Source organism: Numenius arquata, unplaced genomic scaffold, assembly GCF_964106895.1.
Source record: "Numenius arquata unplaced genomic scaffold, bNumArq3.hap1.1 HAP1_SCAFFOLD_49, whole genome shotgun sequence".
NCBI lineage: Eukaryota > Metazoa > Chordata > Aves > Charadriiformes > Scolopacidae > Numenius > Numenius arquata.
Genome location: NW_027415198.1, coordinates 685,224 through 708,990, shown reverse-complemented (window position 1 = coordinate 708,990; position 23,767 = coordinate 685,224). Strand labels below are relative to the sequence as shown.

The 23,767-nt window shown below is 46.6% G+C and overlaps 1 protein-coding gene across 1 annotated transcript; it reads right to left on the bottom strand.

Annotated features, from left to right (window-relative positions):
• Positions 1-12,694: 12,694 nt before the first annotated feature.
• On the bottom strand, positions 12,695-23,244 carry LOC141478496 (von Willebrand factor A domain-containing protein 5A-like). The gene is made up of 17 exons (XM_074167541.1): positions 23,202-23,244; positions 20,948-21,195; positions 20,618-20,840; positions 20,105-20,247; positions 19,858-19,972; positions 19,557-19,684; positions 19,323-19,411; positions 18,918-19,062; positions 18,423-18,505; positions 17,829-17,943; positions 17,489-17,653; positions 17,095-17,198; positions 16,631-16,812; positions 16,260-16,466; positions 13,370-13,593; positions 12,948-13,071; positions 12,695-12,774 (listed from the first exon to the last, which is right to left on the bottom strand). Exons 1-17 carry the CDS (start codon positions 23,242-23,244, stop codon positions 12,695-12,697), a joined length of 2,418 nt encoding a protein of 805 aa, XP_074023642.1.
• Positions 23,245-23,767: the final 523 nt, after the last annotated feature.

Below are 23,767 nucleotides of genomic sequence, written 5' to 3'. Positions count from 1 at the left end.
TACCGAACTTCTATTGAATCTTCCCATCGACCTAAGGTCCAATTGAAGGGTTGATGTTCATTTTCTAAAGTCGTGGTAATTAATACCATTAATAGGATACCAGCTTTCATTTCCCCCACTGTTCAGTACCTCTCTGCCTTCCTCGTCTACTCTTTTGCGGAGAGCAACGGGATATTAATATCTTCTCGGCAGCAGCAGGTAGTCTTCAGGGGGATTTTGCTGTTATCCTGTCAATAATTTCCAAGGTCTAAAGAGTTAGTTACCTCTCAAATATATTTCCACCTGTTTGGTTGTTGTGCCCGTTTCCAGGCAAATCTTATAACACACTGTCTTAAAACTCTATACCAGTCTGTTTCATATATTTCCCAAAGCTCGGGTATTGACAATTCCCACCCACAAAATAATTTACGAATCTCTGCTTGAGCCCGTTGTTCCCTGGTATGTGTCAAATTATTGCGACATTTCATACAATAAGGTTGTCTCTTAAATGAAACACAGGACCATTCTTTATCGCAATTTAAACATCGGCAAACAACCCAACATAAATGTCCGGAAGTGGGGTGTTTCACGCAGGGTATTCTACGGAGATCTCCTATACTGGGCGATTCAGGTATTTCTGTCTCTGTTTCACAGCAAAAAGGAAAAACCTGAGGAGTTCCTGTCAGTTTGTATAATCCAGCCCCTCTCTTCCCAAATTTTTCCAAAGGTATGCACCACCCCAAAGGCATACTTTGAATCTGTATAAATGGTTCCAATTTTATTTTCTAAAAGTTTTAATGCTCTCATCATAGCATATAACTCACATGCTTGTGCGGACCAAGCTTTATTTAATGGTCCTGACTCTTTTATCTGAAAGGTATACCCGTCCACAATAGCATATCCCGATTTCCGTTGTCCTTCAACCACTCGTGAGGAACCATCCACAAATAATTTCTCCCCTTCGCCTAATTCATCTTCCTCTAAATCCTCCCTTATCTTAGTTTGCAAATTTATTAGTTGGAGACAGTCATGTGTCAAATCTTCCCTAGGTTCCCCATATAAAAATTGGGCAGGATTCTGAACAGAGGTGGTTTCCATTTCTAACCATGGGGAGTTAATCAAAATTCCCTCATATTTTAGTAATCGACTGTCTGTAAGCCACTTATCAGCTTGTTGTTGCAATACTCCTCGAATGTTATGGGGGGTGTATACCTTTAGTTCACCTCCTAAGGTGACCTTTCCAACTTCTTCTACCAATAATGCAGTGGCCACTATTGCTTGTAAACAAGTGGGCCACCCGCGGCTTACAGGATCTAGTATTTTAGAATAATATCCTACAGGCTTTCTCTGCCCTGCCCACCCTTGGGTCAGAACCCCATAAGCTGTCTCGTTATCCACATTGATAAAAAGTTGAAAGGGTTTACGGATATCGGGTAAACTGAGGACAGGTGCTTCCACCAGGTTTCTTTTCACGTTCTCCCAGCGCTTCTCATCTTCAGGGGTCCATTTTACTAACCCATTTTTAGTTAGCTTTTCGTACAAGAATTTTACTTTACTGCTGTAATTTTCTATCCACTGTCGACAATACCCTAACAATCCCAACAGCTGTCTTATCTGTCTTTTATTAGTGGGCGCTGTTAGGGATAAAATCCCTTTCACTCTTTCGGGATCTAATTTCTTGTGTCCCTTTGTGAGCCAATGTCCCAAATATTTTACCTCTTCTTCAGTGAACTGCAATTTGGACTTAGAAACCTTTAACCCCTTGAGGCCCAAAAAGTTTAATAATTTGATGCTCTCATTTCTGACTTCTTCTTGAGTTTTTCCTGCAATCAATAAATCGTCTACGTATTGAATCAGGATTAATCCCTGACTTAATTCGTAGGATTCCAATAATTGTTCCAGAGCTTGTCCAAACAAATTTGGGGATTCTGTGAATCCCTGGGGCAAAACAGTCCACCGTAATTGTTGTTTTCTATGGGTTCTGGGGTCCTCCCACTCGAAAGCAAAATAGTCTCTACATTCTTCTTCTAAGGGACAGGCCCAAAAAGCATCTTTTAAATCTATAACACTATACCATTTATATTCTGGACTTAACCGATTAAGTATAGTGTGTGGGTTAGCCACCACAGGGAACCGGGTAATGGTTCGTTCGTTTATGGCTCTCAGATCTTGTACTAAGCGATAAGACCCATCCGGCTTCTTTACAGGCAATATGGGAGTGTTGTGAGGAGACATACAGGGTTCTAAAAGTCCTTGGACCAAAAGTCTCTCAATTACTGGCTGCAACCCTTCTCTCCCTTCTCTGGAGATGGGATACTGTTTTATCCTAATTGGCTGGTCTGGGTCTTTTATAGAGACTGTGATCGGTTTGATATTTAATTTTCCCACTGATCCAGGGCTATACCAAGTTTCTGGATTAATCTTGGCTTCATCTTCAGCGGTTAATAAGCATAACTTTACTTTTAACATCTCTTGGTCTACTTCCAAATTAATTCCTAATTCCACCATCAGGTCTCGTCCCAAAAGGTTATATTCAGCTTCTGGGACCAATAAAAATGTTCCCACCCCATCTTTATTTGGGGCTTCTATTGCTACATTCCTTATCAGGGGCACCTTGAAAGGTTCCCCTTTTGCACCAATTACTTGGAGTTTATCCTTTGATTCAACACATCCAGATGGTAACTTTTGGACGGTTGATCTTTCGGCACCCGAGTCCACGAGGAACTCGAACACTTCATGCTGAGGACCCAATTTCAATTTTATCAAGGGCTCGGTAACCTTAGGGGTCCCCAGCAAATAGAGCCCCTGACCCCCCTAATCTTCCTTAAAAATCTCCTCATCCTGCATTCTTTTCCGACAATTTCTCTGCAGATGTCCCTTCCTGCGACAATAAAAACATTCTATGTCCTGCGAACCAAATCTCCTTCTTCTCGGTTCTACTGGGCCCTTCCAGGGACTTTCTCTTCTCTTTCCCTGACTTTGCCCTTCCCTTACAGCAGCCATCAGGATTCTGGCTTGTTTCTTCTGACTTTCTTCTTCCCTTCTCACATACACCTTCTGAGCTTCTCGTAGTAACTCATCTAACCCCCTCTCCTGCCAGTCTTCTACTTTCTCTAACTTTCTTCTTATATCTGTCCAAGATTTAGCTACAAATTGAGTTTTCAGCAGGGCTTGACCCACTTGGCTATCGGGGTCTAACCCAGAATATAGCTGTAAACTCTTTCTCAATCTTTCCAGCCATTCGGTGGGGGTTTCATCTTTCTTCTGTTGTTCATTAAAGGCCTTATTGATATTTTGCCCTCTAGGTACAGAATCCCTAATCCCCTGAATTATCATATCATGGAGATCAACCATGTTATTTCTATGTGCGGGGTCTTGATTGTCCCAATTGGGCCTCTGTAAGGGCCATTTTACATCCCCGGCAGGACCATGCTGATGCCTCTGATCCCAGTGTCTCATGCCTGCCATTCTGATCATTCCTCGTTCTTCGTTTGTGAACAAGATCTTTAAAATAGACTCCATCTCGTCCCAAGTATAAATGTTAGGCCCGAGGAATTGATCAAAACGTTCTGCTACCCCTAATGGGTCCTCTAACAAGTGTCCCATTTCTTTCTTAAATTCCCTCACATCCCCGGAGCTGAGGGGTACAGATACAAATCCAACTCCGGGTTGTGGTCCCCCCATAGCAGTCTCCCTTAAGGGATACAATAAATTTTCCTCCCTTCTTTCTCTGATTTGACTTCTAGTTATTCTTCGATTAGAAGGAGGAGTCTCTTCCTCAGGTTCTGTAGGTGCTGTTGGAGGGAGATCTTGCTCAGGACCTTGTGGTGGCGGAGGAGGGGGGACATAGGGTGGGGGGGACACTGGAGGTTCGTCTATGTCCCACCTTTTCTTTTTATCATTTTTCTTTTCCTTTAATGGAAACAAATTAGCGGCCTGAGCCGTGCTCAGGATCCATAAAAAGGCATATTCACTCTCCTCCTTACTAAACAGTCGTTTGTTGTTAACGTATATGTTTAATTGTTGGCATATCCAATCCTCTAAGGATCCATGAATTGGCCAATATAAATCTTTTCTTATCTGTTTTCCTCCCCATATTTCCATACAATAATAGACCAATTTCTCCTTGGATTTCCCTTTTAGAGAAGGGGAACTATCCCAATATCGAATCATTAGGCCTAATGGGCTATCTTGGGGTATATCAGGGAGCCCACCCCCACCCCGTATCTTCTGTATGGAACCAGAAGCCTTACTTTTCTTCTGTCCCATCTTCCGGGAGTGCCTTCTCTCACTCAAGTTTCACTCGCTTCCCTCCGTTCGTGGCCCATGCCCTCACGGACAATGGGAACCGCACTATTAGGAGGTCCACACTCACTTCGTCTGGTGGGCTACTAAGCCCAGTGGACGTCTCAGTCACTCGCACCCCAGGTACCCAATCCCCGACTGAACGGAACCGCAATATACTTACTCACTCCCGAGTCTTCGTCCGGCTCTTTGTGCACAAAAATTACGGGGAACTGCAGTTTTCCTTTCTCTTTCTTTTTGCTTTCCTATCTCAGTTCGGAAAATCCAGGTGAGCTAAGTCGGAATCTCCTCCAGGACCATCCGAAGATGGGGGCGCCCTCCCAGAGTTGAATTCTGAGTTGGCTGTCTGGATCCGAGTCACGGCACCAAATTTGTTATAGTTGAATTTTAAGACAAATCGAGTCCGAAATAGATTTATTAAATATTTATTAAGGTAGGAAAGCAAAAGCAGCGCTGGGCGGCCGGGGAGTCGCAGCTCCACCAAAGACTCGCAAATTCAGGCAAGCTAAACGACTCCTTTTATCTTCACAGAGGTCGATTGCAACATCTTCGGTACGCCCCTCTTCGGCTTCTTCCGAGGGGCTTCTTGCTTGGGGCAATTTCGATAAGATATCGTCACAGAATCAGCTTATACAATCTATTCTTTTCAGGGTTGATTGGTACAATGGCACACGTTAGCACGACATTAACGGTTTAACATTCGCTCAAGGTAACACATTCTGATGACATTGTGGTTAAGCCTTTCTTGTCAAACAGGGTGTTCCCATGTTTGGTGTTGCCAGATAACATTGTGGACGTGTATCTTCTGGTTAAATAGGAAGTTCTCAAGACTGCTACAATGGGTTCGTTCCTCTTGCTTAACCTGTTTGATCAGCAAATTACCTTTAGTTACTTATTACACATTCCAAGTCTTTTTTGTTGGTGGGAATATAAATGAATTCTGGATCACTTGCTTTTAGAGTTTGAAGTCAGTGATGACCTTTCTGAATCAAGTTGGCAAACATTTCTAATCGTGAAGTTACAGTCTTTGTAAATGCGTGAGACAAAAAGAGCCACTCTAATATCACAAGTGGGTCTTTTTTTGTTGAATCCCATTGGCTTAGAAGGGCATATGGCTGAAAGGTATTTTGAATGATGACTAAGTACACTGGAAGCATTAAACAAAGACGGCGACTTTGACACGCCTGTAAAGCCTCCATTACTTGCTGTAGACACTGCAGTCCAGTGGGTGTCAGCTGTCTTTTACAGTTCAAGTCAGGGTCACCCTTTAATAATTGAAACAGGGGGTGTAGATCTTGTGTAGTGATACCTAGAAAGGTCTGAACCAGTTGATGGTTCCTAACAATTTTTGCAGATCATTCAGAGTCTTTATTTGTAACGCTAGCTTCAGTGCTTGTGGCTAGATGGTGTGAGTTGTAATTTTCCATCCTAGATATTTCCAGGGTGGTTCACATTGGACCTTTTCCTCAGCTATCTGCAAGCCTGCTCCTTGGACAGCAAGGCGGACTTGGCAGATGACTGTCTGCAGGTCTTTGTCTTTTTCGGCAGCTAAAAGTATGTCATCCATGTAGTGATAAATTATAACATGAGGGTTTGCATTTCAGACATGTTGCAAAGCATTTGCTACAGTTAGTTGGCAGGTAGTCGGGCTATTTAGCATACCTTGTGGCAACACAGTCCAGTGATACCGTCGTGTGGGCTGTTGATGATTGATAGATGGTACAGAGAATGCAAACCAAGGTACATCCCTTGGGTGTAGAGCAATAGCAAAAAAACAGTCCTTGAGATCGATTATAGCTATTGGCCAATTTTGAGGCAGCATAGAAGGTGAAGGAAGACCAGGCTGTAGCGCACCCATGGGCTCAATGACTGCATTTATAACTCGACGGTCATGTAACAATTGACACTTGCCGCTTTTCTTTGGTATTGCAAATACAGGAGTGTTCCACGGACTGGTGGTGGGTACAATGTGGCCAGCAGCCAGTTGTTCTTGTACTAAGTCATAGAATCATAGAATCATCCAGGTTGGAAGAGACCCTTGGGATCATCGAGTCCAACCATCTACCCTACACTACAAAGTTCTCCCCTACGCCATATCCACCAACACCACATCTAAACGTCTCTTAAACACATCCAGGGATGGTGACTCAACCACCTCCCTGGGCAGCCTGTTCCAATGCCCGACCACTCTTTCTGTGTTGGAGCTTGAAGCCGTTCCCTCTTGTTCTGTCATTAGTTATCTGTGCGAAGAGACCAGCACCAACCTCTCTACAGTGTCCTTTCAAGTAGTTGTAGAGAGTGATGAGGTCTCCCCTCAGCCTCCTCTTCCTCATACTAAACAGTCCCAGCTCCTTCAACCGCTCTTCATACGATTTGTCTTCCAGGCCCTTCACCAGCTTCGTTGCCCTCCTCTGCACTCGCTCCACCACCTCGATATCTCTCTTGTATTGAGGTGCCCAAAACTGGACACAATACTCCAGGTGTGGCCTCACCAGTGCTGAGTACAGGGGCACAATCACCTCCCTACTTCTGCTGGTCACGCTGTTTCTAATACAAGCCAGGATGCCGTTGGCTTTCTTGGCCACCTGGGCACACTGCCGGCTCATATTCAGCCGCTCGTCAATTAGAACCCCCAGGTCTCTTTCTTCCAGGCAGCTTTTCAGCCACACTTCCCCAAGCCTGTAGCGCTGCTTGGGGTTATTGTGGCCCAAGCGCAGAACCTGGCACTTGCCCTTGTTGAAACTCATACCATTGATTTTGGCCCAATGATCCAATCTATCTAGGTCTCTCTGTAGAGCTTCCCTATCCTCCTGGGAATCAACACTCCTGCTTAACTTGGTGTCATCTACAAACTTGCTGATGATACACCCTATGTCCTTGTCGAGATCATCAATAAAGACGTTAAACAGAAATGGTCCTAACACTGAGCCCTGAGGCACACCACTTGTGACCGGCTGCCAGCTGGATTTAAATCCATTGAGCACCACTCTTTGGGACCTTCCAGTCAGCCATATCTTGACCCAGCGGATTGTATGCTCATCCAGGCCGTGTGAAGCCAGTTTTTCCACAAGAATTGTATGGGGACAGTATCGAATGCTTTTCGAAAGTCCAGGTATACAATATCAACAGCCTTTCCCTCATCCAATAATCTGGTTATCTTGTCATAGAAGGAGACCAGGTTCGTCTGGCAGGACCTGCCTTCTATAAACCCATGCTGACTAGGCTTGATCCCCTGGTTGCCCATTATGTGGGTTTTGATGTCACTCAAGATGAGCTGGCTCCATGACCTTCCCTGGTATCGAGGTTAGACTGACAGGTCTATAGTTTCCTGGATCTTCCTTTTTGCCTTTCTTGTAGATGGGTGTTACATTCGCCACCCTCCAGTCCATTGGGACCTCCCCAGTTAGCCATGACTTCCTGTAAATGATGGAAAGCGGTTTGGCAAGCACGTCTGCCAACTCTTTCAGCACTCTTGGGTGTAACCCATCCGGTCCCATAGACTTGTGTGCATCCAAGTCATGCAAATGCAGCAGTTTGTCCTTTTTCAGGGGCCATTGATCTACCCAAACAGGGTTTTCTGATTTCCATGTCAATGAAAGGGTCTGCTGCTTGTCAATAGCCCCTATTAAAAATTTGTTTTTAGGAGGATTCCCCACTGGCTTAACAAGTCTCGGCCCAATAACGTACAGGGCACAGGGACAATCTTTTTTAAAATGCCCAGGCTTTCCACAGTTATAGCAGTCTGCCTTTTGAGCAGCCCCCCCCAGTGAGGTGTGTTGATAATGCATCAGCTAAGAGACTCCTTTTATGAGTTTCTGTGCCGATATCTTGGCATGCTTTTATCATATCAGTGATAGAAGGGTTAGTATTCTTAATCGTTCGCAATACTTTATGACAGCCAGTATTAGCATTTTCGAACGCTAATTGTTTCATAAGAATATCACGAGCTGCTCAGTTATCTACTTGTCTGTCTATTGCATTTTGGAGCCGATCAAGGAATTTTCTATAGGGTTCTCCAGGCGCTTCTGGAGCGGCTGTATCAGGTACCTGTCTCATCGTGCGCGGTACAATTTCTTTTACTTTCTCAAAACACCTCTGTCCATTTGGGCTTGCACATCAGGAGTAGCCCGAGGCCCCTCGCCAATGAGCTCATTCACACCAATATGATTTAAGTTGCCAGTTATCCAATGCTTTAGCAGTCGCGAGATCATGGTACACAGTCATGAATACAGCATATTGCATAGCCGACAAAATCATATGCAACAACAGTTTCCAATCATGAGGAGTCATAACATATCCATCCCCAACAGCTGTTAGTAAGTTCATGGTGTATGATGACTGGAGACCATAATCTTCTACTGATTTCCCCAGCTCTGTAACATGATCGTAACACAAAGCCTCCCACGCTGCGGGTCGGTTTCCACGATAAATAACAGGGAACGCCTGCAAAATGTCTGCGTTGCCTTTAGCTAAGGCTTCTTTTCGACATTTGTCCCACACATTACGACAATCACTGGAGAGGGTTAGGTCATTCCCCACTACCTCTTTCAATTTAACATCAGAAAGAAACAGATTAGGTTCTTGGTCTGGGTCAGTCGGCCCAGGACTGAAGGAGTCTCCTTCTGGAAGACTCTCTTCTGCAACATAGGTATTGTCCGAGGGTGGCAGCGGTGGGGTGGAAGGACGCATTGGGCTCTCCTCAGAGTTTTTTTTGTGTCCCTTTGCGGAGCTTTACTAGGGCTTCAGATATCTGCCGCCAAACTGGTAAATGCTTAGCTGCAACCTTATCTGTCCCTGCAGCAGCGTCCCAAAGCTTTATGCCAATTTGGTCCCACATGTCTTTGTCAAAGGTGCCGGTCTTAGGGAAGTCCGGGACATTTTCTTGCACCCAGTCTAAAAAGGTTACCAAGGACAGGGTAGGTACAGATTGATTCTGAGCTTTTAAAATATAGTGTAATACTTCGAGATTCATTTGCTGTTCTTTTGGCAGAGTGTTTCCCATGGTTCCCGATCACTCACCTCTGTCCTGCAGAAAGGTGATGAGCCGGCAGTGAAGTCAGTCCTCAAGGCAATCCCTGGTTCGATCAGGCTACGCTACCAGTTCGGACATCTTTAGTCTCTTGATTCATGCCCCATGTTGAGCGCCATTTGTAGCGTATGAAGGCATGGACCCCGGTCGGAGGTGCAACCAGAATCGTTTATTACAACAAACACGCAGCTTATATAGTACTAAGTATCTTCTTTCCCAGACAACACGCCCCTGCAACCCCCAACTGCCAGATGAGCGGAATTCCCCTCAATCAGTGGGGTCGTTAGGCGCTGTTTATGGGTCGTCCCCTGCCAGTGTTCCTGCTGCTTCTGTTCCTTCCTCTGGTCTTGCTTCTTCCACAATCCTGTTCACCCACAAATTAGCAGCTGTGTAGAGTTTAGCTGCTGGCTGGGGTTAAACCACAACACAGTGATGCTGTCTTAGTGAAGAAGATAAATCTAGTTTGCCTAATGTCAGACTCTTGTCAAGGCTGGAGTGAAGTCATTGTAGTAGTTCTTCATATGTTCCTACAGTTTTCATTTGTGTGGCATTGTCTCTGTCCTCTATATCCCTTCTGCATGCTGACCTGAGGGAAAGAACTTCTGTGACAGAGTTCAGTCCACTGGGATTTTATCTGGTGACAGCACTCTGTATTGCTCTTGGTCTTTTATCTTGTAGTCTTTTCTGGGAACACTCTGAAACAGAAAATAGAAGGATTAACCATGACAGGGACATATATCTCAACCTTGGAGGGGAGGGAAGAAAACAAGGAATTGCCCAATTAGCGGATGTGGGCCTCAGCCTTGAAAGAACACTCGCAGGCTAACAGGAACATCCCAACTGGTAACAGGAAAGATAACAAGAAGTTTTATGACCCCTGTCAGACCACTCAGAAGACAAACGGGGACATCCTGATCGATTACAGGAAGATAGCAAGAGGCTTTACGGCTTCTATCAGCAAAACAATCGGCGGGAACTGGCTCAGTGACTGTGGAATTTACTCCCTAAAAAATCCCCCCAAAGAAAAACATCAGGAGAAGATACGCACATGCCTGGAGGAGGAGACTTATTATAATGAGGCCCTGGAAATAATTAACATAGTAACACCTATTGTTAGAACTAATTGTATTAGTCTATCCCATAGTTTGCATATGTATGATTTACATTATAAATAACTACGGGTTCAGCATAAGGGTGTGCAAGTTAGGAGGAGAAATCCCCCTTGCACCCGGCACCGCAAAAAACATACCTGCTTTATAACTCTATTCGAGTTGTAAGGTTTGTTTCCGCGCATCACTCTTCTCCTTCTTACCATATGTGTGAACTGAAGTCTCCACAACCCTATTTATTTTTTCCTGGGTAGTCTTTCCTTCCTTGAGACCTCGTATACAACCAATATTGTTCCTAGGATGCTAACCAATTTCCTTACAGAGGAAATCTCTCTTTCAGGGACTGTACTGCACAGTAGTATGTTTGGCTCCTTGGGAGGGACTGGACATCTTCTACTAGCCATGATGCTGTGTGATTGTTCTTTAGCTATCTGTAATCCTCTTCGTTATATAGCTATAATGAACCAGAATATTTTTCCAGGGCTGGTAGCTCTTTTCTGAATTATTGGCTTTGCAATCACCTCGGCGATCGTTGTATTGATACTGAATTTGACTTTTGGTGGCCCCAATGGGGCTGCAGAAAAGCATTTGTACTAGTTCATATCCCCTCACTGTGACCACTACTTTTCATGGGATCCTCACTACCATGTATTTATTACCACCTGCCAATAATTCCCTAAATCTGAATAAAATGTTCTCCACGTGTTATAAAATTGTGATCCCAATCCCCTTATATACAGCTTGAGAAATAAAGAAGTCCAGGAAGCCATTAAGAGGTCTGGGGTAAAAAATCAACTTTAATATTTTGGGGGGGTTTTGGGGTGCTGTAACCATCCTGGCATTTGGGGTAAATTTGATCTAATCTTAAGTTTAAGATTCAACTGCCTGAAAAATCAGCATAAAAAGTGTAGATGTAGAAAAGTAACCACTGTTAAAATATGATGATTTTTTCTGAGGGTTAGACCTTGGCTAGCTGCCAGACGCCTACACAGCTATTCTCTCATTCATCTTCCTCAACAGGACAAGGGGAGAAAAATAAGATTAAATATCTTGTGGGTGACGAAAAGACAGGCAGATTGCTTGGCAATTACCATCACAGCCAAACCAGACTTGACTTAGGGAAGATTAGTATAATTTATTGACAATTAAAAATAGAGTAGGATGGTGAGAAACAAAGTCAAAAACTTAACCACTCTTCCCCCATGATCCCTTATTCCCAGGCTCAGTTTCACCTCTTTGTGACCTGCGGAAAACAGACTCCACAACCACTTGAGGTTGTAAAGTAGGTATGTTTATTCGGCGCCGGGCAGCACAGGGGTCGCCCCACCACAGTCTTGCGCGCCCAGCCCACCACGGCAGTTAGCTTAGGATTTATACAACCAAACTTTACATATTCAAGGCGTGCCTATACATATCCATAATCTTTCCCCAAAAAGGCAGTCTTTATTACAATGAGTTACGAGAAATCATTTCCATAGTCTCCACCTTTAACTCCTCCCAGCTGTGCATGCACAGTGCCTCCTGGTGGTCGTGGGCCGGGGTCTCGGGGATGAAGGCCGTATGTCTTCCTCATTGTGCACCTTTCACCTTTAATGTTAATGTGCTGCTCCAGGCCACAGAACTGGTTTCAGCCAGATGATCCTCTCTCAAGACAACTGGGTTCCTTCTTTGAATACAAATTGTTCCCTTATCTCCCAGCAAGGGCGAGGCTGATGTGACCACTTTATCATTTCAACACATCCTTTCTTTGCCTAAACACCTTATGCAATGGCTTAAGGTTATAGATATACAACTTAAGCCAAGCGATGGCTCTACTATTAACCCTTGAGTGTTAGTTCCCCTTATCACTTGCTCCTGCCTCCTCCTCTACTCCATGCCCCTACCATGAAGAAGGTGTTTTTCTGTAGTATCTGAACGTGATTTTTCTCCCCAAGACCTGGTATTTTGAGCAGATGACTATTTGGGTAAACCTCAGAGAAAAGCAGTATGTGGAAAAATGAATCAAAGTTTAATATATGTATTTATTTTTCAGAGTCCAGCGGAAACTCTCATATTACGATGGAGGGCATGTGTGTGAACAAGTCAGCTGTGGTGGGTTGGCCCCAGACAGCATCTAAGCATCCACCCAGCCACTCAGTCACTCCCACAAAGGCATGATGTTAATGCTACGGCTAGTTTGGCTTTGGCTAGTTTGCCCTTTGGCTAGTTTGGGTCAGCTCTCCTGACTGTGTTGCCAAACAGCTTCTTGCCAACACCCAGTAGCAGGGTAGGTTCAAATCCTGAAGACGGTGGGTTCCACAAAGCAGCCTAAGAGGGAATTTGCTGCCTCCAGACATTCATCCAGCTGGACCTCTGCAAGAAGAGAGAAAAAGTAGAAGGGGACAACAACTCAGTAAGGAGAGACTGTGTAATGACAGACTGCCATGCAGGAGCACTGAGAAAGAGGGATATGGGTCAACAGGTATCATCTGTAGATTTTGTGGAAAAGACCCAGAGCATGACTCCTTCCAGCAAAATCTTCTTACCAGCTTGGTCCTGCAGCCACCTACAAGCTTTGGCCTCCAGAAGCTCTAACCAAGATACCTTCCATTTATACTGGTGCAACCAGACTAAAGTCAAAACTGTGGCCCAGGAAGTTGGCTGCACATGCTGTGGGAGAAACCAGAACAATCAGGGTGAAAAAAGAAAAAGAAAGATCAAACCTAAACCAGAAGTGGAAATGTAAGAACCCCACACGTACACATAAACTCCCTAAGCTTCTGAAATCCTCAAAATTGGAAAGCTCTCAGGTATTCCTGCTAATTCCACCCCACAACCTTCACAAGCAAAGAGGCTCTATATCCCAAAGGCTTTGATCCCTTCCTCTCAGTTCAGCTCAGTCCGGAAACTTGGAGCAGAGGAAAGTTCAGCTCATGACAGGGACCACTGCTGCCCCTGATCTGCTTACCTCACTGGGCCTTTGTACCTCAACATCAGCCCTGCTGAGCCCCAGGGCAGAGGCCAGAGCTGCAGTGAGGGCCCAGGAGCCATTTGCTTTCTGGAGTGCCACCACTACCCTGAGGCCAGAGAAGTCACACAGTCTTGTTGACAGTGGTGAAATTGTCCAGTTCCAACTCATGTTAAATGCTGGTTTTTCTTCTATTCCCTGCTGTTCAGGAGGAGGCTTCTGGTCTGGAAGACAGAAACATTCACACAGCTCACATGAGACAGGCAACAGCTTATAACCTTAAATTCTGCCTTCTCCAGGTATACGCAATAGGTATGCTCCATCCTCTCTGTGCTTTCCCAATTTTTCCCAGTCCTCCACAAGCATGCTGAACTTTTTTCAGACCTCCCAGGGCATCCTCAGATCTTCCCAGTCCTTCATAAACATCCTAAAATCTGCCTTATGAGCTCTAGTTCACTCAGGATAATTCTCTCTGAACACACTGAATTCGTCCCATGAGCATCACTAATGTTTCTCCTTCCCCCATGCAGCACTGCAGGCTTGGGGAAGGAAAAAGGCTCGGGGGTGTTGGTCAACAGCTGGCTGAATATGAGCCAGCAGTGTGCCCTGGTGGCCAAGAAGGCCAACAGCATCCTGGCCTGTATCAGCAACGGTGTGGCCAACAGCACTGGGGCAGTGATCATCCCCCTGCAGTGGGCACTGGTGAGGCCCCATCTCAAATACTGTGTCCAGTTTTGAGCCCCTCACTACAAGAAGGACATTGAGATTCTGTAGGGTGTCCAGAGAATGGCAATGGTCTGTAGGGTGTCCAAAGAATGGTGAGGGGTCTGGAGAAGAAGCCTTATGAGGAGCAAATGAAGGAACTAGAGTAGTTCAGCCTGAAGAAAAGGAGGCTGAGGGGTGACCTTATTGCTCTCTACAAACACCTGAATCATGGAATGGATTAGGTTGGAAAGGACCTCAAAGATCATTGAGTTCCAACCCCCTGCCATGGGCAGGGACACCTCCCACTAGAGCAGGTTGCTCAAAGCCCCATCCAGCCTGGCCTTGAACACTTCCAGGCATGGGGCATCCACAACTTCTCTGGGCAACCTGTTCCAGTGCCTCACCATCCTCAGTGAAAAATTTCTTCCTGAGATCTAATCTAAATCTACCCTCTTCCAGCTTGAAGTAATTACCCCTCATCCTATCACTACATGCCCTTGTAAAATGTCCCTCTCCAGCTTTCTTGCAGGCCCCCTTCAGATACTGGAAAGCTGCTATAAGGTCTCCCCGGAGCCTTCTCTTCTCCGTGTGAACAAATCCAGTTCTCTCAGCCTGTACTCATAGGAGAGGTGCTCTAACCCTCTGATCATCTTTATGGCCCTCCTCTGGATAGACTCCAACAGGTCCGTGTCCTTCTTATGTTGGGGGCTCCAGACTTGGACACAGTACTCCAGGTGGGGTCTCATCAGAGCAGAATCGAGGGGCAGAATCACGTCTCTTGCCCTGCTGGCTACACTTCTTTTGGTGCAGTACAACATACAGTTGGCTTTCTGGGCTGCCAGCACACATTGCCGGGTCATGTTAAGCTTCTCATCCACCAAAACTCCCAAGTCTTTCTCCTCAGGGCTGCTCTCAATCCATTGTATTTGTGCTTGGGATTGCCCAAGGAAGAAACTAGGTTCAGGCTCAGCTGGCTCTGGATGTCTTCCTGAGAGGCCTTGTTTGTCCTCACCAGTGCCCAGGCACTATAGCTAGTCTGAAGTTGCAGGTCTGCAGGTTGAGCAGAAGCCTTCCCCTTACTGCCAGAAGCCACAAGCCACATTTCCCTGTTTTGACTACATCCTCCAGATGTCCAGTCTTCCTTGATTCATGTAACTCAGGCTTTTTTCTCTGCAGACTTTCCATAAAGACCAGGACGATCTCCTCTTCATTTGCCCTGACAGTGTGCTGTGTGCTCACTTCTTCCTGCTAGCTCCTCTGGTTAGCAAGTCCGAGTCTTGACCACAACATACCTCCTACAGAGGAGGGCACTTCTGCCCCAGACCCAGTGTGAAACACCAGCTTCTCTCTTCAGCTTCAAGACCTAGAAAATACCATCTTACTTTTACGGTCTGTTTGGACTGAGGCTTCCAGTGTACCAAGGGTAAATGCACCAGTTACAGAGGGCATTGTGTGGCATGCTGCACAACCTTCTCTCAGCCCCACACAGGACTGAACAGTTGTTAGACCTCTCTGCATCCCTGCTGCACTGACTGCTGAGACAACTGCTATGTCTTTATTAACTACCTCTGTGTTCCTGCCTACCTGATACAGAGCAACACCAGCTGAAAAAAGGGCTTGACACCTTCTTCCACCATTAGAAGTTTCTTGAAAACAGTAAGCAGAGATTCTCCCTAATTAGGAAACAGCCAACAGAAGCTGATCATTAGAGATGACAGAAGCAGAAGTCTACAGAAGTTAACACTCCTTGTCAACAGAAATCACAAGAAGTCCTCAGCAGCTCATCCTTGGAGATCAGAAGATAAGTGCTGGACAAGCAGAAGGCTGGAAGAAAAGGAAGCCTGGAAACCACTGTGTGAACACTGTGCTATCTGGCTCTTTTTTGCTGAACTGTATAAGGATAAAGCTAGAGATTCATGCAAATACTTTGCAGACAAACTTAGTGTTCAGATATAGAGTTAAGGATACTTGAAGACAAGGATAAGGTTACTTTGGAGAAGTATTAAGGCATTTAATTCTTAGTTTCCAGCCCAGAGCTGAGATGTAGGAATTTGCTTAGTCTATCACTCCATCCATCTCCAGCACAATGACAATCAAGAAGTCTGGTCAGAAGATAAATGCTGAAAGGGGAATTTAACCCTAGTTCAATATATTTTGAGAACGCCCATCAGAAGTTTCTCCTTACCTTTACAAGATGCTGAAAGATGAGTGAGTGCTTCAGTGTCAGAGGCTTTCCAACCAAGTGTCTCAAGGAAGAACTGGCACTTCTGCACCATCCAAAACTTGGTGGACTTGAACCACACAGGCCTGAAGCCACGCAACCAGAGCAGCTGGCAGGGAACCAGGTTGCAAGAGGGAGAGAAAAACGTTGAGGAGTCTGGAGGCAAAGAATCTGGGAAGAGAAGCAGGGAGATGGGGGTTAGATCTAGGGGTACTAGACATAGGCAAAAGGGTGGTCAGGTCCACAGGATAGAGGGCTGCAGATGGTAAAGAGGCATCAAACCAACAAGTCCCACTTCCCCCTCCCAGTCCTGTCCTCAGTGTTTCTGGCCTTACCACGATGCCAGGCATCCCTCTGTTTCATGCGCACTGCCACACTGGATGTGAAGGGGGACGGGACCCCCATGCTGAGGCTGGACTTAACTGCACTGTGCCAGATGTCCTTCTCTGTCCTGCTTGTCCCCTCCCAGGCCAGTTTCCACAGCAAGTGCATCATGGCCATGCGGTGCACAGGCATCCTGCAAGGGCAGGGAGTTATTTCTTGGTTTCACCTTGGAGAGGGGCATAGGACATGTAGAGTAAAGGGGAGGGGGCAGCGGGGCAATGGTCAGCGGGGCAATCATCACACAGGTTCTCTCCCAAGATCAGGGCAGAGGGGACAACAGGGAAGCACTGGATGCCCAGATTCTCTTCCCACCTCAGGCTACAGTGGGAAGGCTGCAAGGAAGGACACTTGCTGTCCCACTTCCAGACCTTGCCAATGCCACTCCGCCTCGTGGGCAAGTGTGTTACCCTCTCACCTGTTGTCTGCTGATGGGGACAGTGAGAATCTGAGTGTGTAATCAAAGGACTGGCTGCCCACTTGGTACTGAAGGGTCACAGCTCCCTCACCCACCTCTGGATCCTGGTGACACAAGGGAAAAAGAGTCAGGCAGAAATGTTCATCTGCAAGCACGAGCAGCCTGGCTACCTAGGTTCCCTCCCTGCTCTACTAAGGTAGTAGATGCTCATGGCTGAAGCAGCAGCAGTGGTGTCTCTAAGGGAAAGAAGGGGGTTCACAGAGCCCTGATCATGGTCCCTCTCAGGTCTAGTGGAGGTGAAGGACTCTGAGTGCTGGGAAGGTGAAACAGAGAGTGAGTCCTTTACCTTCCAGAATGCCCTGCCCCAGTGCATATGGTTCTGGATCACTCTCACCTGTGCTTGCCCATGGATCTGGGCATAGATGGAGCTCTGATGTCCCTGGAAGATCATCTCAGGAGCTTTTCTGATCATTGACACCTCCAGGCCAGGTGGAAGTTCCCAGTGTAGTGAGATCCCACTTGCCAGAGGCTGCAAAGCCCGCTGTAGGCATTTCACTGCCTGGTAAAGGGAAGCAGAGAGCACAGACCACTTGGGTTCCCTCCCAGTTCTGTGCAGGGGGGAAATTGGAAGGGGGTCTCTGAGTCTGAGTGGATGGTGGTATCTGGATTGCCTTGCATGTCTAGGAGAGCCATGAGAGGTATTGAATAGAGCAGAGGGGTACTTGGGTCATTACCTCAGATGTCATGTCCATCCTAGAGTGGATGCACACACATTCACCTTTGGTCTGCAGGGCCATGGCCTGGAAAAGGTTGAAGCTGTCACATCTATTAGTGGGGAAACAGAAACACCTGTACAGGAAAAGAGGGGGAGGTTAGATGTGGGACAGAGGTGAGAGGCAGAAAGGACAAGAGGGGCACAAAGGACAAAGTCTGGAGAGGTAAGAATGCTTCTAATCATAGGAATGAAACTGACCCAGAGTTTTCCCATTCAGTCTGGGGCGAGAGACATTACCTGCTGGACAGGGAGATGGTGAGAATGGGTTTGGGGGCCAAAGAGAACATTAAGGTTTTGCAGGGTGAGGGGGAAGAGGAAAAGTGCTGAGAAGAGCAGGGAAAGATTGGGACAGGAGACTTGCTAGATGAAAAGTATAGGCAGTATACCTTTCTGAGGTAAGGAAAGTGTGTGTGTGTTGTTGCTGAAGTTCCATCAAAGTAAAGAGAAGTTCTGTGGCAGACTACGGTCTGGGAGAATGGACTTTTGACAGTCAAGGGGACAGGAAAGTTGTGAATTAGCATGTAAGGGGACAGGAACAGGGCTCCCCCATTACCGGTGCTGGTCCCGGTAGCGGTAGACCTCAGCCATGACAGCTTCCTCTTCACTGGAAATATCCCTTTGGATGAAGATGAAAAGCTAAGGGAGAGAGGGGAAACAAAGATTGCCAGGGCTGAGCACCCCCGTAGAGGAAAAATGCCTTTCTAAAATGCAGGAAGCCTTCCCAGTTTGCTCCCTTACTCTTTTGCACCCACTGGCCTTGAAACAAGAAAATGGATTGTATGTCTCCTTTCATTAACACCAGACTACCTTTTAGCACAAAGGGGCACCTCGCAAGGAAGATCCACCTTCCCGAAGTGCAGACAAATTCCACAGAATCCCTCCCATGCTGCCCACCCTAAAGACGGTATCACTTTCTGCCATAAGGACACAACCCTCCATGCCAACTCCCACTGCAAACAGCAGACTGTCTCATCCTGAGCCCTGAAGTCTACCTGTACCCCATTGTTTACATTCATTCCCCTCCCCATAGCCACTTGGCCCCTGATACCTGGCGGGCACGTCCATGAAGGAGAGGAGTGCTGTAGATAGACCTTAGGAGACCCAACAGGTCACAGCCGCCCAGATCAGGACAGATGGAGGAGATGTGCCCCACTGCATTGACCATGCTTTCTTGCGTGTATTCCACACTCTGCCTGTGGGAGGCCACCCAGAGTGTCAGAGGGGAGAGAGCCTGGCCCACGGCTACCCTCACTTGGCCACTCCCTAGAAAAGCCTTACCTCGCTTGCTACCAGTGCTACAGAAGCACCCTGAAAAGAGGACTGACCCTCTCACTGCTCCCGACATATCCTGCCCCATAACTGCCCTCTAGTAAGTGCTTGTTCCATACTTTCACTTAGAAAAGTCATACTCTACTTACCCATTGGCCCTGCCCCATCATCACCCCCAACTCACAGATAGAAGGCATGGAAAGTGGCCCCAAAAGTGTAGATGTTGAAGTAACAGCCCAGAGGCAAACTCTTGAGGAGGAAGAGCAGGGTGTTCTGGAGACAGAGAGAGGGATGGGCATAGCTCACATGGGGAAGCTAGGCAGAACATCTGGCTATGTGAAGCAGCTTGCCTCTATCCCCACCAGTGGGCATGACCAGTGTGGAAAATCCCTCCCTAGAAGACGTCCTCTGGTGGTACCTGTGCATCATGGAAGAGACTGCAGTCCATGAGAAAGATAAATTCCCCAAGATGGCCTAGATTGGGCTCGACCTCAGGAATGCTGGGCATCAGTGTCACCATCACCACAGGGTCTCCCAACAGAGAACCTGGAGTGTGTGGGGGGAAAAAGGAGGACTTTTAGGTTTGAGTTCCCTTCTCTGTCTCTTTGCTTTTGTCATCCACATAGCCCCAGCTCTGACATAGTGACTTAAAAGCCCCTCAGGTCCCCCCAGTCTCCCTGACACTCTCCCTAATGCCCACTTCTGCTCTTTTCACTCACCAGGTGGGGCTTTGGGATCTCTCCTCTCAACCACAGCACTGAGTGTGTGAGACCCTCTGTAATACACCAGCAAGTTCAGATCATCCTGCATCCACGGTGGCAATTTCAAGGATACCTGAGGACAAGTAGGGTGTGGGGAGGAAAGAGAACCAAATAAAAGGACTGAGGAGTCCTAAGGAGCATCAGCAGGCTGCAGACCCTTCCATCTTCTTCTGTTTTGGGACTCTAGCATCTGGCAGGGCCATACCTCAGCAGATGTTTGATCTGGAGTCGTGTATTGCAGAGGAGTGTAGCTGCTGTTAATGGCTATATGGGACACACCATGGGCTGACTTCAGACAGATGCTGAAGTACAGGTTTTCAAACATCTCCTCCTCAGAAGGAAGCCATCCTGCAGTGAGAAAGAGGTGTGAGAAGACAAAAGAAGAGACCCTAGGGCAGTAGACAGCTATGGTGGGGCACTGTCTGTCATTGATAGGGGGGAAATGTGGCATCTGAGACATCCTTCACTGTGATGCTTAGTGGGGGGTAGTGGTGGTGGTGAATCTGTAGACTCACACTGTGGTTTGTACAGGGATCTGTGGGGATGTCTTTCTGTGGGGTTTATGGGGAGGCCCATGAGGTTCCTGACTGTGAAGTGCAAGGGGGAATATTCAGATTCTCTCACTGAGGCACGTGTGCACATATGGGGGTTCCCCCCAGGAGGGATGCTGGGGAGTGATGTCTTCCTCCTTGGGGGATGCACCTAGGGGATCACTCACTAGTGTAGTTTGACCGGGGGAACAGCTCGCGTGGCCAGCAAAACTGGGCAGCTCCATCAGGCTGCATTGGCAGCTCCTGGACATAGCACAGGCTGATGGTGACCTCCCCATCAGGAGGCAGGGTCCCCAAGAAACAAGTGAACACGGGACCCCAAAGATCCCACTGGTTCTGCAGGTATCTTAAATTCTCCATGCCTGAAGTGGCTTTGCACAGCTGCTGGGCCTGCCACAGAGGGAGAAAAATGTGTCACTGAGGTCCACAGGATTCCATTCTCTCACTTCCACCCTTCATCCCAATCTGCAGACCCACTCCCACCACAATCCCATTACCTCCTCCTTCTCCCAGAGCATTGCTTCAATGCGAGTGTCCCCCATGGTAGCGTAGAAGGTGTGTACAACAGTATCAGAGTCCACAGGAAATATGAACATCATCTCCTTAGAGACTTGCTGGGTGTTGCGGAAAAATAGCTCAGACTCCACATCAGCCACAAAGTCCTGGATGGTTACATTTACTCTCACACTTTCCAGCTCCACTTCAGGATAGGATGGAAAGAACCATATTTCCCTCTGGAATATGCCTGAGGAAGACACAATAGCTGTCAGACTCCCTGGCTGCCCGTAGGAAACTTTAAATTTGAGGTGTCTGCTTGTAGTGGGAAACAGTTTTGTGTCCAACCTTGCCACAGAAATGCCAGTTGCAGAAGCTGACAAATAGCAATAAAAAGTCCCTGAGGCTATTAACATGTTTCCCAGCTTTCTAAGCTCCTTTCTGTCCAGCATATGACAGCTGTGCCCTCAGATCACCTAAATGTGCTGTTTCATCTTAGTTCAGGCTTTCCATACCACTGAGAGGAGTATGTCTGTCCTCCAGCATGTAGCATGAGACAGTCCCACAATAGAACTTCATTCAAATGGCAGGAGGTGCCCTGCAGCTCCTCAAACCTTCAGACCATATCTCAGAGATAGGAACAGGTGCCATCACCTGCTTTGAGCCTAACGTTTCAAAGAGATGAGCTTGATTTTCAACTTCAGTAGATATATTACTCATTTTGGACTACTGGAAAGGAAGGGGGGACCATACCAAGGGCACTCAGCATGGCATCAAAGGTATAAGTCACAGGAAGTTGCCTCATCTCCTTTGATTGGCAGCAGTGGAGATGTTTCTTGCTGGCCTCCTTTCTCACGTGTCATACCTGTAGCATATAGTTTATTTGAGGTGAACAATGTGTAGATGCAAATTTGATGACCTCTCTTCCTGCTATGACAGCGTCCCATGAAAAGGCAACTGTCCTGGATTGAGCAACTTTTTTCCTAATGCTGGGGAAAACTCCACTTTGGGAAGATTCTAGTGTCTGAATTCATGAAAACATTTACTTTGTAGCCAGCTAGGCTCTGGGGGATTCAAGATCTCAGTGGTTTCAAGCCTTGCCAGGTGTAGGGATGAGGAGGAGCAAGGTCTGGGCGTTTGATCCAGGCTGACGAACAGGATTCTTTGATACCATGACTGTCGCATTCAGTATAAATTTGAAAAGTTTTCTGCGTCATTCTCTCTCCCCTGATGGTGGCGGGTCCAGATAACTCCTTGCCCCAGTGCCAGAGCCCTGAGGCCTTCCTTTCTTCCTGAAGCCACAGTGCTTACAGTGTCCAACATTTGCTGTCCACTGCTGGAGGTGCACAGCTTCCTACTGATAGAATTTGCTGAGTATAATTCTTGTCTATTTTATATTAGTATCGGGATTAATACTGGTTTGTTAGTATCGTTGTTAATTATTTAGTCTTATCCTATTAAATCTATTTATATTTCAACCCTCGTGTTTCCTTGCTTTCCCTGATACCCCTTTCTGGATGGGAGGGGTCATCAGGTGATAGAATAATTGTCTAAACAACAATAAACTGTTATGGGTTTTCTCAAACCATAACAGCAACCTTCTCCATACCTTTGCCCTTGGTTTGAGATGAAGAGCATCTCATGTTAGGGCAAAGTTTGGCATCAGCAGTGTGTCAAACCTGATGGTAAAATATGTTGGAGTAGTGTCTTAGTCAAGAATGGCATAACACCATAGTAGGAATAGTGTGACACTTAGCAAAGGAAAGTATAAGACCTTCATAGGGGTTGTTGTAATGTCTTGGAAGTGGAGGGTATACAGAAGATGGTATAGTTCACCTGGAGGGGATGATGCAACTCACCAACCAAGCAATGCACCTAGGTATCACAACGCAATTCAGCAGGAGATGATTTAGCACCACAGTAGAGGTGATGCAATATCATAGCACAGAGGAGTGTTGCACCCCCCATCCCACAGTAGTAGACCTCTCTTCTGCATTATCCTCCTACTTTGTGATGGTTTCCCTGGAAAGCCTGCAGCACTATGGATGAGATGAATCACACTGACAAAAACATCTTTTATTATGCCAACCAGAATAAGTGTGAAGGCTGACTATAGGCCATGCCCCTGAGTTCCCAGAACATGGTGAGATGTGCCTTCCTGTCAACAACCCAAGAAATCAGTTCCTTCCCACATTGCTCTCCCAGCTAATATCTTCCCCACTACTCACAGATGCCACCTTTATGGCCCCAACTCACCTCTACACATATACCCTTTGCTCAGGATACCACTTTTCCTCATCTTAACTCTTTGGTTGAAGACAGCTTCTGTGTGGGAAAGAGCATAAAGTGAGCTATGAGGACCTTGTGGAAAATAAAATGGGCACTTCCATCTTGCCTTACTCCAAGATATGGAGCTACCTCCACATATATGGGCCAAGATGACTCTCCTCACATCCCACCTCAAGAACCTTTTTGCCCATCTCTCACCAGCCAGGTAGCAGATTAGTAAGAGACAGGCCTGGGATGGGAATTGCAAAAATGCCTTGGTTCAGTAGGGGTGTGGTGCTTAATTCAGATCAGAGCACAGGGAAAGTGGGAGCAATGATGGGTCAAAGCCCGACACAAGGCACTGAATAAGTTTGGTCCTGAGTGATAATAGCACCTGAAAGACACCAGTACCAATGTTGACAGACTAAGAAATTGGCAGAGGAGCAGAAAGACAGAGCAGGGATGAGTGGAGGAATGCAGGAATTTGTATGAGGAGCGTGGCATATTGGATAGTTGGAGAGGGCTGGAATTAGTGGCAGTAGGAGTGAATGGCA